Below are 18368 nucleotides of genomic sequence, written 5' to 3'. Positions count from 1 at the left end.
GAGTCAGAGACGACACGTTGCTGCCACCACCACCTTTCTTTGAAGTGATGCTTTCAATGTAGGATTCCAAATGAGGCAGAAGTTTAACAAAGGGTTGTGTAAAGGTCTAACATGTGTCATTTCTTTAAATAAATCCTAAATAAGGTTTTCTTAGCACAGTATGTCTGTATAAACACCACAGAGGCATGAAATAAATCAAATAGAAAAAGAGTCTGCAGGTGTGGAGAACAGACTAAAGCATAGTTATCACAAAAACAGAACGTGTCAAAGTTTTAGTGCTACAATAAGCACAGGCTTTACTAATCATTCAACAGTTGTTAAAAAAACAGAAGTATAGAAATGATTAGATAATTTGGTACAATAATCCAAAATCTCGAAGGACGTCTGGCTTAACGGACATTTAGCATGATGAGGTGATGGACTTAGAATAATCCCAGATTTTTAAAATAACTACAAGAAAAAAAAGACTAACATCCATTAATCAAAGTAACATTTTCCAATTTGATTGATTAACACAGAACAAATGGCTACCAACAGGAGAAAGGAGCCAAACGGTTAATCCGTTCAGAGTATTTCTGTGGTTGTAAATAGGTTTAAATAAATTTGTATCTGTAGATCTGTGTTTGCACACAGAAAAAACATCTTTCTTTGAAAGTGTGTGAAGATTACACCAGTAAATTTTCTATAGGAGTGTTAAAATAATGTTTATTTGTTTTTTTGCAGAAGCACAAATTGATAATGTAAAAGGACAATTTTTTTCGCACTTATATATGGACCTCCTTATACAACCGACGACTGCTTTAGAAGAGAATATTAAGGTAGATGCAATTGATCTTTTATTAAGATGCCTTCCTGTATTTCTAGAAGGATCTAATAATTTCCTTGTCTCGAAACCTTTTTTTTTTCAAGCCGCCGTCATAAGAGAAAAGTCACGCATGCACGGGACGAACATGCAAACTTCACACAGAAAGGTCCCCCATTGGTGATTCTGAGATTCTTCTTGCTGTAAAGCAAGAGCGCTAACCACTGCGCAGCCCAAAAATCTATGCTGGGTTATATATCTTTTTGAGGGAAAGAAACAGGGGGCACGTCACTGTGCAAACACTAAGGATCAAGCCATAAAAAAACAAAATATTTGTTTAAACACTTGTATGTTAAGCCTAAAAGAAGAACTTAAAAAGAAATCCAGTATTAGATAAAATATATAGCATAAACCAGGATATTTCCTATTTCTAAAACATTCAGATTTTGTAGTAAAGGGCATTTTTTTCCAAGGTTTTCCAAAAATTGATCTGAAGTCAATCTTCACTTTTGCATTAGACCAAAAAAGATAACAAAAATACAAATTCTAAATTAATAATAAAGGAAAAAACTCCAAAGCTACATAGCCTTGTGAAAAAAGGATACCCCATGCAATCATTAGTAAAAACTATTCCATATAATTTTTGTGCTATGTTAATGGCAAAAAAAGAGAAACAGAGGCTACATTCTGCAGTCAAATCTACCCATATGGTTAAATTCTAAGTTTTTTATCTTTTTTTTTCAACCCAAAATGAAAGGAATGAAAATGAAGACAGTAAATAATGTATTTTTTGGGATCTTGGAATAGAATACCAAAAAATGGCACACATCTGACATGTCTAATAAGATATGTAACAACAGTTTGAACTCACGAGCAGTCTTCTTATTGCTTATTTGACGGATAAATTATTTTAATTTTATTGCGACTAGGTCCCTATAAGCACTTCAGAACAGCCTACAAAGAGAGTTCTACAGCCAAGAAAAAGTTTAAAAAGGTAAAATGACTAAATCTGTGTTTTTTTTTTACAAATCAAATCAATCTTTATTTTTATAGAATTTTTGATACATAATGTAACCCAAGTACAGGGAGCCGGTTTAGCTCGTGCTGGTTTACGGCGCCTTCCGTCCGTGAAACCAGGGTTCGACTCCGGGCTGCTCCCTGTTCCTTTCTCTACTTCTGTGCCGGTCCCAAGCCCGGTTGCTTTGAGAGGGTTGTGTCAGGAAGGGCATTCGGCGTAAAACATTGCCAAGTTTACCGTGCGACTTGTTCGCTGTGGTGACCCCTGATGGGAAAAGCCGAAAGGGAAACAACAACAACAATGTAATCCAAAGTACAGCAACTCTCCGCAGCCATCTTTCTTTGCCTACCTGACCATTGCTGGCTTCATTCACCCACATCTCTCCTTCTTTCTCTACTGCTGTCGATCGGGTCAGACAAGAGTGGAGGAGATTCAGCTCCAAGCAGACAGCTGGTTTCAAAAGGCCGTGTCCTCAGTTTTGAAGGTGGTGCAGAAATAAATAAGCCAAAGGAGCATCCTCAACAAGTGTTTAGATAAAGTTCCAGAACTTTAGAACACATCATTTTGGTGACCAAAGCCTTAGTCACATGCACTCCTACGGGAGTTTACTTGTATGGGTTGTCTGAGACCATGGAGTGTCGTAGACAGGAGCAGCCAAATATTAACAGGAGCACAGCTACCCAGAAGGACAGTTGTGACTAAATGAAAAGAAGAGAATCATGGAAGAGAACCTTGGTGAATTCAAGTCTGTAGGATTTACTGTCCATCTGATGGTGGAGTGGATAGTCTCCCACATCTGAAACACATCAAGACCTAACCCTCAGATTGCCCTTAGAAGAATGTGAAGGTAGAGAATGTCATCTTCCTTTTACAATGAGCCCTACTACATCTCAATGAGGAGAGAGAACTATAGCACAAAGGGCACCACAGGGACTGTACTAGCCCTCTCACCTTTAGAGAGCGGACATCCATGTACAACACAGAACAATTTGATGTAGACTTTTTCAGATGACACTACCATAATCAAATGTGTGAAAGAAGGTAGTGTGGAAAAGGACAGGACATTAACTAGTGATTTTCTTATTAACTACCGTAATTTCCGGACTACAAGCCGCTACTTTTTTCCTGCGCTTACAGCCCTGCGGCTTTTTCAGTGACGCGGCTAATTTATGGATTTAATTGGCGGCCGCCGTGTACGTACTTTCGAACTCAGTGAATAGTTTGAACTCTTTATCCAACTCCAAGCACAAGGCATTTCTTTTCAACACACCTCTTGGCAGCCAAACAGCATGGACTTGACTTTAGGTCTTAGACACTTCAGTCATGGTTCAACAAAACGAAACACGCATGCCCGGCCGCATCCCAGAATCCTTTGGGACCATTAGACCCAACGTGCACGTGATCGCCGCTACAATATGATGAAGCTTTCAAGTTAAAAGCAATCGTTAAAAGCAGCGTAAAAAAGTCCACCATCACCAACGGGTTTGGAAAAGCCGGTTTACTACGTGACGGTGAGAACAGCGCATGGAGTGAATGTACACTCCATTTACGGTTTCTAAGGAAACCGTAAAAGCGGAATTTTGCTTTGAAAAGCTCACAGCCTCCGTGTGAGTTGGAGACATCTTCTCCTCCTGCTGCTCTTAAAGAGCTGCGGGGCCGATGGCAGTCTGATGGCTCCCACACGCAACAACGCATCCGCCCCTCTTCCACAAAACGTACAGTATTAAGTCAGATTGCTTTGCACAGACACGATTTGCTCGGTCCACCGGCGCAACGGGGACGAAGTGCTCCTCCTTGAAGCCGCCCTGGCCAGAGGTGTCGGAGTAAATAGGAAGGGGAGACAAGGAGCGCGCGGGGCGGGAGCGGAGCGCAGAGGCGTCCGCGGAGTGCAGAGGCTTCTGAATTCTGACGCACGCGCCGCACTGAGGCGCGCGTATCGCGCTGAGGCGCGCGCTTTTCAGTCGCCGCTGCTTTATTTTACCGTTGTGTTTTTTAACCAGTCCTGTTACTCCCATAACGCTGCCGCGACACAAGCGGAAGGAGAGCTTTACCCGTTCACCCCTCCATGCACTGCTGATACTTGCTCATTCTTAAACACATACAACAGTATGGCGAGCCGGGCGTTGGCCCCGCCTTTAGCCCCTAAGACTCATGGGAAATGTGGAATCGCGGATGTAAATTTCCTCATCATAACTGAGGGATGTATGTATGGTTACTGTTTGTAATTTTATGTATGATACCTAGATTTTCAATAAGTAAAAAAAAAAAAAAAAGAATGAAATAAAAACACCATAACTGAGGAACTTGTGAACAGAATACAGGTCCATGCTGTTTGACAGATGTCGATACACCTAAATGCATGAGCCAGAGGCAAAGCTGGCTACACCCACAATGTACTAATGAACTGTACTCACTCTGGGATGCTGGGCGTGATCTGTCAGGAAATATCGCCTAAATATCGCCTAACACATGCGCGGCTTGTACTCTGACGCGGCTTGTGTATGTATAAAAGTAGTTAAACACGTAAAAATGGGTGGGTGCGGCTTGTAATCGGGTGCGCTTTGTAGTCCGGAATTTACGGTAGTCTTTTTTTTTTTAAGTGGCCTGAACCTACTGCATCTCAGCAATCTTTATGCCTTTTTCTAATTTACAATCAATACCATTGGTACTACTTACTTACTGTGGTAGATTGTTTATGTTCCAGTCTACAAGTTTATTTAACTTTTGAAACGCTTAAGTCAAATGTTCACTAATGTTGTGAAGCTAAATGCTACTGTGGTTGTACCAGAGCTAAAAACTAAATAACCTTTGAATGCTCCAGGCACGGATAAGAACTCTACTTGATAGAATCCTCTGTTTCCTACAGTAATGACTCAAGGCTTTTGTCTTCTGATACATTTGTGTTGCCTTTTCATAAATGTTAATGACTTCTTTTCCTGTTACCACCAAGAATCTAGATCCTTTTTTTTTCTTGCAACATGACCTTCTTATTTACTTTTAGCATGATATAGAATAAATTAAAGTTGGACTCTTAAAAAAAGGGGAGAGAATTGCAGAAATGATGAATGCAAAAATAGGTTAAGCCAAAATTAAACAAACGCTCAATTAGCAGCTGGTAAATCCGCTCTTTAATTATTTCTTTATTTCAAAGGTTAAAGGTCTGTGGCAACCAAAACATGGTTAGGAAGTGTAATAGTGGTACATTTTAAATGTATAGAGAAAACCAGATAAAAGACAGCATTAGTTTGATTGCATTACGCAATCAAACTAATGACTGAAATCCTGGTTTCAAAGATTGAGTCATCACATTAGAGACATCTTCCCTTAGCAGAAGTCCAGCTCTGCCTCTGCTGTGTACGTTAGCATTACTCACCAGAAAATTGCAGAAGCTCTTGAGTTGCTCCAAAATGACATCAGTTGTTGATCTAATACCTGATTAGACTGGAGACAAGCTCAAGCTTGAGAGATTGTGGAACGTAAAGTTTAACCAATGCGTTGTTTGGTAACTTGGGTACTTACCCAATGATGACATTCTGTCACTTCCTTTTTTTTATTTTTATTTTTTTAGTAGAAATGGCTTAAAGATACATTTTAAGGCTTAAGAAGCTTTAGACTTTTTTAAATCTAAATTGAACTAAAATCTTGTTTAGTAGTGAATAAAGATAATTTAATAATGTTTAAACAGACCTTTTTAGGTTTGATCCTGCTTTACATCTTCGACAAACCATATAAAGGGAAATGTATGTATTGTTAACTTATTTTTTGTTTTTTTTAACCATGTACCATTTTTTGATGAGCTGGTCTTTTAAACTACATGATAAACTAGACTAGATAAACTACATAATAGTGTTAAACTGACTAAAATTGGAACAAAATAACTAGTTTATTCATATGAAATGTATAAATTTAAAACGTGAATACCTACAAGAAGCATGACTCATTTCTAGTTTTGGATAACCCGGGGGATTGTGTCTGCACCTGTAAATTAAATTCACAGTGGGGTTTAAGCAAACACTGAAAGAGAATGATACCTGATGCGTGTCTACTTGGAACTCATGATCTGGGGTTGTAATCAGGGGTTAAGACAACAAATAATTCCTGAGCAAAGCTAGATCTGCAGCACACTGCTCCCTCTGGACCATGGGTAATAGCAAAGATCTCCTTTTTGCACACTATTCATTCACACAACGTGAATAAATAAAAAGAAAACAAGCCATTTAGGGTATAAATCTGAACTGAAGCTATGTTCACACCAGCCTCTGCAACACACATTCAATTCAACCGCTTTCAATGAAATCATCTTATAAATGCGCGTACCAACGCGTTTTGGGCGTCTGCATAGGTTTGCACAATCTCTTCTTACAAATTGCATGGCCACTGAACAAGCGTTGCAAGTCAAACCAGTTCAATCTTTGATCAATCTGGGATTCAGATTTAGTTATGAGGTATGGATGACTTTAATTCACGGAAGTATCAACTGTTTGAAAAGTAATCATGGAGGAGAAAGTCATCATTTAAGTTTGTGCCTGGCTGGAATTTTATGACACCAAGTGGTTCATCTATCAGGATAAAGCCTGGAGCAAGAATCGCAAGATTTGCACCACTTCAACATTTTGAAGCAAGCCTCTTCCAGCTGTAGGTGGCGGACATGCTCTAGTAAACAGTAGTAAAAGAAATAGAAGAAGAAGCCCCACTCTGCTTGTCCAGTGTGAACGCCATGTGCAAAAAGCTTGCTCATGAATGTGTTTTTCTTGAACATGCGTCACATGTCCAGTGTGGACGAAGCATAAAACCTCAAATCCATCTCAGTTAATGACTTTTATTATAAAATAAACCACCAATCTAAACAACTCTTGGAATGATAAATGCACATCTGATCCTGCTGCCGTTTCCATTTTATCATCTGCAAAATAACAAATTCGGTTTTCAAAGTTTGTTTGGTTTATTATTATTGTTGTTCCCACCTTTTAAACTCCACCAGGGAATGTATTTGCAGTAACAACTAAAACCTTTCAAACCCAACTCTGGGACCCAGAACAGATGAGAAACACTGCAGAAAAATGCAATCTGTCCATTTCTCCTCATGAAATATTCATTGAACTAAAGCGCTTTGCATCCACCAGCTTTAGGTTACACTAAACCACGTTGGATAAATGCACTTTTCTGCAGAAATAGGCGCTTTGCTAGAAAACAGCTGAGGAGACTTCTGGATCCCTGCACATCCATACTTGGATGATTGTGCATTTCAGTTTAAAAAAAAAAAGTGGCAGGAAAATGTTTGCTGACTCAGCTGGTTTGTGTTTTGCTGTTGAAGTGGGCAGTTTGGCTGCACCCTCAGTCCCTCACTGACTGTTGCCACACGCGTGACTCACCCACTCCTCCAAGTGCTTGCTGCCGTTGTGCAGGATGTCCTCAAACTGGATGATGCAGTTGGCCACAAAGTCGTCGTAGCCGATGGGCGCGTCGTGGAAGACTGACAGCTCTATCCTCCGGCCGTCGTGGACCTCCGTTGTGAACTCGTCGTTCCACGTGGGGCTGTTGGTCTTCTGCTTGGTAGAGGTCTGCCCCACGCGAGAGTCGTCCACGTTCAGGGCGATGTAGGTGTCCAGCAGGAAGGTTTGGGTCTTCGGGCCGACGGCGTGACGCAGGGACCAGGCGGTGGGCTTGAGGTCCAGAGCCTCGCAGATCTTGATCCTCAGCTGTCCATTGAAGACCACCATGGCGCCGGTACTTGTTTCCACCGCGGAAGGTTTCTCCTCCGAAGCTCCTCGCGCCGCTCCAGACACAAATGCTCCGTTCAACTGGTGGTTCCACGAGCAGAACCCCACTCGAGTTCAGTTCTGAAGCGAAGTCTGACTGTTGCTGTTCAGAATTTAGTCTGGGTGTTTTTAAGACAAATGTGTTCGAAATTCCCCGCAGAGAGTCGACCGTCAGCCCGGGAAGCCTTCCTTAAAAGTGCGCGGAAGAAACATGAACTGCTACAAGGTTACCAAAATAAAATAAAAACATTTTTTTTCTTCTTCTTTTTTCTACTAGCAGACGTGAGCCGTTACCGTCGAGGCGTTGAAGAGCTCCCCGGGTGAAGCGGGGGTCCCTGGGTGTTGCATGGCACCGAGTAGGTGGGAGGGAGGCTCCAGATACCTGCTGGCAGAGGCTCCTCAGAGATGTTCGAGCCCGGACCGCTACGACCAGACGGCGGCTGGCGTGTGCCGCAGCAGGGGCGGGGTGGAAAAGCAGCGAGTTCGGGGGAGGGGGGCGGAGATGTAAACAGGGTGTCCTGCTGCAGGGCCTGCTCTCATCCACTGCTGCTGCTGCGTGGAACTTTCCGTGGACGTACCTCGGGCTGTCTCCACTCCTCCACCGCGCGGCTGTGGCTGAGCTGCGCAGGAAATGCGACAAACGCGTCAGGCTTTGCGCAGCTCGCAGGGAAAATCCACGACTTTTATTTTGTTAAATTAAAATACATCCATTTGAGCAAAGCTCCTGTACTTCTAAAAGTATGCTTCATTTTTAAAATGGTGTACAGGGAAAAAGAATCAGCCGAAATGAAAGGTGCAGACATAATAATGAACATCCATCTTCTCAATAAACTGCCAACTCCACAAAAGATGGGACCTCAGAGGATGAATGCAGGGATATGTGAGGCATGAGAGGAATGTCAAACAGATGACTGCAAACCATTGCATCCTCATGATCAGACTCTGTGCTGCACGGTATATACACAATCTGTGATACCTGAAAGTGCATTCCTGACATTTTATATATCTTTTACCAATCCTTTTTTTATGCCAATAAAGAAAAAAAACACTTTAGAGTTCAGTAAGTTAGACTCTTAGGAAGCACAAGTGGCATTTAAACTAGAGGAATTTCTGAAGAATCTGCAAAAGAAAAACCCCATGCTGCTCTACAAAAACAAAATCAGCATAAAAGGAATGAAAGGGAAAGAAGAAAACTTTTTCCCCCTTTACATACTAAGAATAAAGAAAAATATTTAAAAGAAAAAAAGCTACAATGTATGGTGCTTACATCAATCAAAAACATTCAGTTTAGAATAACACGAGCACTAACATATAAATGGCGTATACTTATATAGCGCTTTCTACCTTCTTACGAAGGCCCAAAGCGCTAACATATGTGTGTCTCTAAATTTTGGTACCTGGAAATCAGCAACAAAGTGTATTTTTATAGCAATTCTTTTCTAACATGTTTTTGAAGGTAATTTATTATTTGATTTCAATATTTGATTGTTTTAGATTGTTCCATTCTCATTTAATCTAAAATACATTTTTCTTATGTTTTTGTCCAGACTTTTGACCTAGAGAAAATATTGCATCCTTTTATTTTTTTAAGGTTCTTTGTGTTCTGATGTGCTTTATGCAAATCAACTAAATCTTTACATTTTAATATTTTCAATTTACTGAATGTTGGATTGAATGGATCACAATAATTACTGCCAGATATTATTCTTATCGCCTTTTTTTGTAAAACTAAAATTGAACTTAAGTATGTTTTACATGTGTTCCTCTAAATTTCAATGCAGTACTTTTGATATGGAACAATCACGGAGTCATACAATTAATACAGTGCTTTGTTATCTAGAGCTGACTTAAAATTATGTAAAAAAGCAGTTGTTAATATTCTTGTTTTGATATTATGAATTTAAAATGTATCTTTCTTCACTTTGTCAATACTTTTACCATCTATTTCAAATTAAATATTGAGATTTTTATTTCTTTAGCTAAATATAATTTTTAAAAAAGTTTTTTCTCTTTTTTCAATTTAGTGATCTTTTATTTACATCAAACCTCTTTTTTTCAGTTCTGCTTGGACCACCTCTTCTATTTGTTGTAAATCAATTGCCAAATTAAAAAAGAAAGTGTCATTAGCAATTAAGATATATTTTAAACTTATCCTATGACTTCATCAGTTGTACATATTTAATTATAACCTGCATTTTAGCAATATACTCTACTTTAATCTCAGACTACATGGTAAAAAAAAAACGGTGCAGTTGATCCACAAACTTGGTTAAGGTGGGATTTTATTTAGCAAACTTAAAAAAAATGTATAAAAACTTTAAAAAATCAAAGCTCTTTATAATCAAACTACATTTTTTTATTTCCCCCCAAACAAATACAGCCAGGATTAGTGGAATGTTTGCTAATACATAAGTAAAATGTCAATGTCTCGAGACCATTCTGGATGCTGCGCTGGTAATTTCTTGGATTCCCTCTGACATTTTTTTAAACATCTGTTATTTAAGTACCCGAGCCAGCAGGAAAGTTAACATGTGGGAGCAGCTGATGGCAAGCTCTCCAAAGCTCAAGTAATGCCCAGAATTACATCCCAAAGCCAGCCAAATTGAAAAGGGTTAAGGATGCCATACACTATGTCAAATCATCTTAAGATACCAGACCCACACAACACATACTTTAAACTAAATTAAGTTCAGTACCTTGTAGTTTTTTTTCAATTTCCTTTACTGCAGCTAAGCTTGCTATCCCTATAGTTGCTCATTTGGGCCCAATATTGTCTGAAGTCAAGGGAAAAAACATGTTAATCTGTTATACAGCTGCTAAAAAAATCATGACCTATTTGGTCAAAGTGTTGGAAACCTGAGATAGACTTGACTGGATCTATGGAATTACTCAGGAAGTAAAGATAATACACTGAAATAAACGAAAACTGAACTTAAACATGACATAATCAAAATGTAGCTAATGTAACTAAAAGGCTAACAAGGAAGGTTTTGATTGGATGTAGTGAGTATTGAACCCTTGAGACCTATGGATGCATATATGCATTTGAAATTTCCTTCTATTTCCAATTTCTTTTTTACGTGACATAATTTTCGGCTGTGACGTTGATTTGGTTAATGATGTAAACCAGGGATAGTTAACTCCAGGCCTCAAGGGTCGCGTTCCTGCATGTTTTCCAACATACCAGCATATTCTAATTGGCGGGACACACCTGATCCAGTAATCAGTCAGGAGTAGGGCTTGGATATTTGGAATGCAGACACAGTGGCCCTTGAGGCCAGGAGTTGCCCATCCCTGATATAAATAGTTGTAGGAATCCATGATCACTCAGAGACACTTAATGTTTTTAATGAACTAGGGCCTGACCTGCACGTACCAGAAAAAGTCCTCAATGTTTTTTGTGGCAAAGGCCTGAAGTGCCCCCTTGTGGATGAGTAGGTTGGAATTAATCAATCCTTCAGAGTACGGTGTCTAAATCAAGACCTCTAGGCTGTCCTGCTAATTCTTCAGATATCCCTAATTTACTTGCTGCTGAGTCAATGAGAAGCTGCAATGACAGGGTTGTTCAGTTAAATGGTTTGATTGCTCAACAGAATCAAACTAGTGAATTGGTCAAAATTTGACCTGGTTTAACTCACAATGCATGTTCAATGACCATGTGTTTGGTATGTAGAGCCCGAGAACGGTCGTAACTTGCGGAGCTACGGGTGAACACAGGAGTTTTGGACACAAAAGCTAGAAACGTGCATTTATGCGCATTTATATAGACTTTTCATTGGAAGTGGCTGCTTGAAAGCGCTTTGCCGAGGAAGGTGTGACATCCAAGTTATGTCAGAAGGTTTGGGTCAGTTGATAGATTTAGGCCAGTTGTCAAAAATAAAACAGTAGTTAACGAAACCCAAAAGATGACAAGACAAGAATTCCATTGGCCCCAATTACCAGAAGTCACTTAACCCTTGTGCTGTCCTATAGGCACTTTACCATTGGGAGTCATCTAGACCCACTAGACAGTATTCTGAACCTTTTTTCTTTCATGGATTACATGAAATCTTTCCACCTTTATCCACCTTTGTCATGGTAGGAATAACACATCAAAGTATGAGCGGGGTCATCTAAGATAGCACAAGGGTTAAATGTTGCGGTTTGTGTGGAAAACTGCACATGGTTGGAACAATGCCAATAAAGGGACACGTCGTCAATATCTCACAAGAAGATTCTTGATATATTTTAACTCAATTTTACATTATAAAAACTTGATCCATTTGAATAAAATGTTTACTCTATCATCATCATCATAAACAAAAAGGCCGCAGCATATCTGGAGAAGTTTTTTGACTTGTTGTTTTTAAGTGTTGATGTGCAGACACACTTTTCAGTGCACAGTTTAGGTTCCAGAGCTTTTCGTCAACAAACTGTCACTGGAAACACTTTGAACAACCTTCATAAATGACGTCTTTAAATATTATGTTTATTCAACAGTTCTATATGACGGCAGTCATGTTAATGACACTAAAGTGGCAGCAGCTGAAGTGTGTTTATAAAAAGCTGCACGGTGGGACGGATGGTAACAAAGTGATGAGGGGGAAAGTGGTGTCAGTAAATTACTTTAATAATTGCAGGATGGATTGATGTTGTGAAATGATGCATAAGATGTGGTGATGATTTTAATGGTTGTTGTTCCTACTTACTTGATTTGATTAGACCTGACTTCTAACTCTTTAAACAGACGTTACACAAAACACCTCTCCAATCAGTGTTGTGTCTTGTTATTTGATTTTTTCTTTTCTTTTTTTTTACATTTTTTTATTGGTTGGGTAAAAGGGAGTTTTATGCAAAGCAGACGAAGCAGACCATACTTTTTCATTGCTAAAGATAATTTGACTGACAAAAAATTTATCAAGTCTATTTTAACTTCTTTTGCACACAAACAATATGGACAAAAGTTGAGTTTTTTACATGAATCTGTGGTGCCTGAAATATCTCAATGTGCTGCAATTGGTTGACTACATCCACTGCAAAAAGACTTCACAATCGCAAAAATAAAAGAATAGAAATTTGACAACATTAAAACATGAAAAACATGATTAGCTTTTGATTCAGACTTTAATCAGCTGTTAAGGCTTTTTATGTGTAGCCTTTGAGTTTAGTCTTTGAAGAAAACTGATAGAAGTGACAAATGAATCGTTGTAGTCTGTTTGCAGGAGCCAAGAGGCTTGTGTCTGCACACCTTCCATTCCTCACCATCAGAAGAACATCATACTGCCTGTGGCCAGATGAGGACATGACCTCATGACCTTCACAGAGATGCAGAACTCTGGACATCCAGTTGAAGGTCACATTTTCCCACTGCTGACAGTCAGGATGCTGATGGAGATCACTGCTGGCAGCTCTGGCACCCTGCATGAGCAGAGCCTCCAAATCCTCTTCACTGGTGTCTTCTGCTCCCAGCAGCTGCTGTGTAGCAGCCTCTACTGCCCCCCGGAAAGAAACCAACAACCTACAGATCAGCCATGTTGCTCTGGAAGACTGTCTACAGCCTAGATGCCCAAAGTGACTTTAATGACTTGGAGTTGCTCCCAAACTATTTGATTGCGAAGCTATGATGCATTAAATGTACTGCAGCTGCTCTTAGTGTTTGTTTGGTCTCAAAGAAGCTGCTAAAATAAGAAGCGATGCAAAGCTCAGGTCCACTGTAAACCCTTGAAGAATCACAGAAACTTTGATACTAGAAACGATCCTCTAGAACAGGGATCTGCAACCTTCAACACTTAGAGAACCATTCAGGTTGATTTCTCACTGACCAAACAGGAGTCCGACTTCACCCTTAAGAGAAATAAGACACTTGTTACTATTATAGTAAACAGAAATGAACCATTGTGTTTATGCCATAATAAAAACATAAGCATACAGACAAAATAGTCTTTTTTTTTTAGATTGAATAGTTTTTAACTTTTGACAGAGGTTCACAGAGGTTATATCGAACATATCAAGATTAAATCAGAGCTAATTAACTGACCCTGACCATATTGTTAACCATAGTTGCACTTAAATACTTGAATTTGTTAAAAAGTAGATAATTCATTGTCTGGTATGCCTTAAGTATAAATTCTGGTTGGTTGGTTCCATAATGTTTCAAAGTCAAGTAAAATCTTAAATTGATAGAAACACAACCGACTTGAAATCCACACATATCCAATCCAGCATCTTCATATATCCACATCCTTATCAACTCACACTTACATTTTTATGCACACCTTCTTCATCTTCACCGTATGAGGAGGTTTTTTCCAATGAAGGGAAAGTGCCCTGGAGCAAAGATAAATTGCACCAATGGGTTGATGTCCCTCAGGGAAAATGCAAACTGTGACTAAGCATCAGAAGAAAGCTGGAAGGTTCAAGAAAATGACAACAAACTGGTACTGGAGTGGAGAACCTGAGAACATTTACTAAAATTAAATGTACTGGGGTGAACTGATGAGGAGCATGAGCTTGAATGCAAAGGATGAGAGCATGGCAACACAGGATGAACAAAAAGATGAGGGACATGAGGTGGCAGACCCATGACACATGGAGGCGTGAACAGGTGGGACTACCAAAAAACCCACAGACAAAACCCTCGTGGGACCCATTCTTTCAAACCTTGTCCAACATCTGGAAGAGAATGCTGATCATTGATAACTCCAGGTATTGGTGAAAAAAAAGGGAAAGGAAATGCAAATAGATGGCAGAACATATGGAATAGTCCTGAAAAGGTTAAAGTAAAAGAGGTGAAAATAATAACCAAAGGGAAGTATGTGTCCCAAAAATAAAATTATCTGGATAAAGATGAAGACTTTTTCATCTTAGGGTCAATAACATCATCAAAATCTTAACCTGATTCCCCTTTACAAGGATTCAGCAAAATTGACGATGTTAGGAAATAAACTTACACTTTATGAACATTAGGCTGGGATATTAAAAAGTTTTAATCCTGAAAAGTCTCAAAAGTTGCACACGTGTTATTGCATTAGCAGATTTTGAACAGTAGGGGGCACTAGATGTTATCCAATATTTCTTGGCATTCTGCAAAAACAGTTTATTTTTCTCCCTGAGTTTTTGTCAGACCCTCCTCATGCTACTTTTGCTTTTTTTTTTTATTCAATTATTAGTATTGTTAGATAAAAGCATGCCACTGGCAGAGTCAGTCAAACATCAGCTTTTGTAAACACTACACACCCTGGAGCAAAAATCCAAGTGCTCACAGAGTAAAGCCAGAGTTTGCATGCACCTGCTATACGTTCTGTACATACTCACAATCCTCATTCATCTACCACTGATGTAGTTCATTGTAGCATCATGTAATTATAAACAAACTGATAAAAATCAATACCCCTTTATTTTCTCCCCCCCTTTTTTTGTACAGGGCCCTTTGTGTAAGCAAATCAATACCAGTCTCTTGAGGGGAGGTTAGGAACGATCCATAATAGGATTCAACTCAACCAGCGGGAATAACAACAAACAAAACCAATTTCCCACAGGCAAACATTGAGCTTTCACAGTACTCTTTGCTGCCCTTCAGTGCCTCAAAAATGGCACCACGTTTGGTAGACCTTCAGGGCCAGAATCATAATGTCTAATTTCTACCAGTTTAGGCAAAAACACCATAAAAAATAAGAGTGTCTGGTTAAAAATGACATAAGAGATACTATTTATGATCTATTAATGGAAAAAAAAAACACTTCGCTTCCCAGGAATAAACAGTAAAAAAAAATTCTCTTATAAACTAAGTATCCCAACTTGAAAGCAAAGCAGATGAGAAAACGAAATTTGATAAGCACTCTTTCAAACTGAGAAAAAACACAGATGGTTTTAATGTTGGCAAAAATTGGAATTAGAGCAAAGAAAAGCAGCACCGGCAGCAGCAGCAGCAGCAGCAGCAGCAGTGTTCTCTGCGGGTAGTTTTGGGGGACTCGGGAGAGCTGTGAAGGCAAAAGAAACAGCAGTTTCCTCCAGAAATGGCAGGGCGCCAGAACACCTGCTCTGCTCTGATAGTGTGGAGTCCAAATGGAAATCAGCTACAGTTTTTGGTCAAGTAAATGTAATTTGAAACTGTAAAAAGATGGAAAAGAACAAAGAATTCAGTTGGATTGTTTTAAACAGCGTACCAGTGGAGTTGTCGGCATTAGTAAGGATAAAACTCATTCCTAATATGGTGTTCCTTTTTGTTATTTTTTAGGCACATCAATAAAGCAACTTATCAAAGCTTCTAAAGGCAGTTTTGATGTTTTAGGTACATTTTTTGTTTCTCATGAAAGCCAGAGAGGGTTTCAACTTTTTAAGCCACAGTGCAGATAGTGTTTCCAACCACTCTGAGGTATAATTTATCCTAATTTACTATTAGTTTCAAACGTTATGTAAAAAAGTTAAGTAATAGACTGAAAATATAATTTATCAAATGTTAGATACATAAAAAACTTTCTTACCTATGAGGCATGAAGTACACACTGGAATGCAGTGATCATTCCCCATGTTTTGGACTGTATCACATCCTGGTCTCAAGCATGTAATTTAGTTACAAAACCACTCAAATTATTGAATAAAAGTAGCCTGCAGATCCATGCCAAAAAAACCACAATACCACCGCCACTGTCATGTACTTGCTAACTATTGTATTCCACATTTTGAAAACTTGATCACCTGCTCAAATGTGAATTTACTTCTTATATTTAATTAATGTGACCCGATCTGTCACCAGGGGTAATTGTACCATTCCTAAACATAAAACTCAGTTTGGTCTTTCTTCCTTCTCCTCTGGGCATGAGTTAGTGAAACAACCTTCCACAGAATGGATCTTTTGTATTCACATAAATTCTCACGTTTATCAAAGCAATGGTTTTTGAGTAGTCAAGCTCGCACAATTTATTAAACTAAGAGATTATCTGTAAGCATGTGGTTTTCAATTGGTGTGGTCGGGCTGTTTATATGTTTGAATGGTTGTGCTTGAAAGTGTGATGAAAATAAGAGAAAACGTGCAGTTGTGTTTGGCTTTGCAGTACATTTTCTTGATCTGGTGCTCTCCTCTCTGTTCCTGTTAATCTGCTCTGTTTTTTTAAACTGTGTTCATTACATCACTCTGCTCTGTTGAAGTTCAGCAAATTTGCTGTTATTATTTTATTTGTTTTTGCTTTTGCTTGTCCTTACTTTCCTATTCTTGCTTTCATAGAGACTACAGGTGGAAATGAGCAATTTTGCCACACCCTGGCTCGTTTCACGGGATCAATGTTGTTTTGTTCATTGTCCCTCGCTTTAAACAAGTAAACTCTTAAGCTCTCATTGGGAACCTATTTTATTCTTCATTTGGTTGGTAGATGATTCTACATTCACTTTCTGACATCTGATGTGTCAATCATGGCCGAGAATGAGACAATATTTCCAATTACAGTGATCCCTCGCTATAACGCGGTTTACTTTTCACGGTTTCGCTACTTCACGGATTTGCATCGTGCATTGTGTTCTGCATTCTGATTGGCTAAAAAGTCACTCCGCTTCTTCTCTACTTGTGCGTCAATAACGTTACAGTTTAATATGTACACGTACGTAAAACAGCTTGCCAAATTTACATTACGTTCGTGCAAATTCTCTAGCCATTTCGAGTTTCTCTAAAACCCATAGAAAAAAGAGCGACAACAACTGCCTATCACTATGTTCTTCTCCCGAACAAACAAAGCTGCACCGCGGGCTTCAAAAGAAGAAAACACTGCAGAGCGGAGTCAGGATGCAGCGGCTCAGTCTGAAGAGCAGTGAAATACACCTGAGTCACTATTTGTCCAACTGTACTTTGGATTTTTTTCATAATCATTTTACATTTTCTCCCGTCTAATCCAATTACTCGGGTAGCGGTGGGCGGGGTTAATCTCCACAATTTGAAGGCTAGTGTTCACATTGATGATTAAAATTATTATTTGTCAGTACAGTACAGAAGTTATTTGTTGAAAAAAATGTTTCTAAAGTACTTTGATTTGTGAAACAAATGCTTGAGCCTGTAAAATGGTTTGTTCTTTCATTTCTATGTATAATAGAATATTTAATTGTATAATAATTGTTATAAAAAAATTATTGTGTTTATTATTACTATTTACTATTACGGGTTCTTTCTTTCAGTAAAAACAAGGGTTTACTGTACAGTATTTTTGGAGGTTTGAGTTAGTTTTTTTTTTTTTTTTTTGCATAGTTTGGCTGGGTATGCAACTTATACTCAGGTGCGACTTATATGTGATTAAAAAAATAAATAAACACCAACAACCACTAGAGGAAACTGTAGGTGTGCGTATCCGTCTTTGCTGGTGACAGTAACGCAGAAGAAGGAGCACCCCTCAGTCTCATGCTGGGCTTGGCAGATTTGTTCCAAAGCAACACAGAGGATGAAAAATTAAATGGATTTAATGATTTAAAGTGATATAAAGAGTTAAGTTTACTTATGTATATGTTGTGGTAATATCCTAAATTCCTCCTGATTTATGAAGCTAAATAAGCATTTATGTGTCATGGTATTCAGGCTGTTATTGTAATCTATTTCGCTATTATGAATTGCCTTTCAAGATAAAATGTTCCCTTATTTTGTTAAACAAATTTATCCTAATAATGCAACCTGTACTCCAGTGTGACGAACATAGGATTTTTTCTTCTTTAAGATTAATAGTCCTATAAATATGATGCATATTGTTAAAACAATTTTCTTGGATCAATTGTGTCTGTAGCTGTTCTCTGTTCCATCCACAGTAAAAATGATGACAGTGTTTTTCCAGAGATA

General features: G+C 38.8%; 1 protein-coding gene and 1 long non-coding RNA gene across 3 annotated transcripts in view; one reads left to right on the top strand and one right to left on the bottom strand.

The window, feature by feature from the left end:
• LOC101172355 (protein kinase C epsilon type) overlaps window positions 1-8431 on the bottom strand; it is an 87139-nt gene extending 78708 nt beyond the window's left edge. Inside the window, exons 1-2 of one of the 2 annotated variants that reach the window (XM_011484252.4) lie at window positions 7874-8431; window positions 7193-7768 (exon numbers count right to left, since the gene is read on the bottom strand). In XM_011484252.4, coding sequence (XP_011482554.1) covers window positions 7193-7540 — 348 coding nt within the window. In that variant the 5' untranslated portion in view covers window positions 7541-7768; window positions 7874-8431. The other variant, XM_078932485.1, reaches the window with a different exon arrangement.
• On the top strand, window positions 7636-9568 carry LOC110016506 (uncharacterized). The gene is made up of 2 exons (XR_002291817.2): window positions 7636-7775; window positions 7860-9568. It is a non-coding gene; the product is annotated as an uncharacterized LOC110016506 (long non-coding RNA).
• The last annotated feature ends 8800 nt before the right edge of the window (window positions 9569-18368 follow it).

This window comes from Oryzias latipes, chromosome 15, assembly GCF_053564925.1.
Source record: "Oryzias latipes strain Hd-rR chromosome 15, Olatipes_Hd-rR_3.1".
NCBI lineage: Eukaryota > Metazoa > Chordata > Actinopteri > Beloniformes > Adrianichthyidae > Oryzias > Oryzias latipes.
This window is presented reverse-complemented; position numbering and strand designations above follow the sequence as displayed.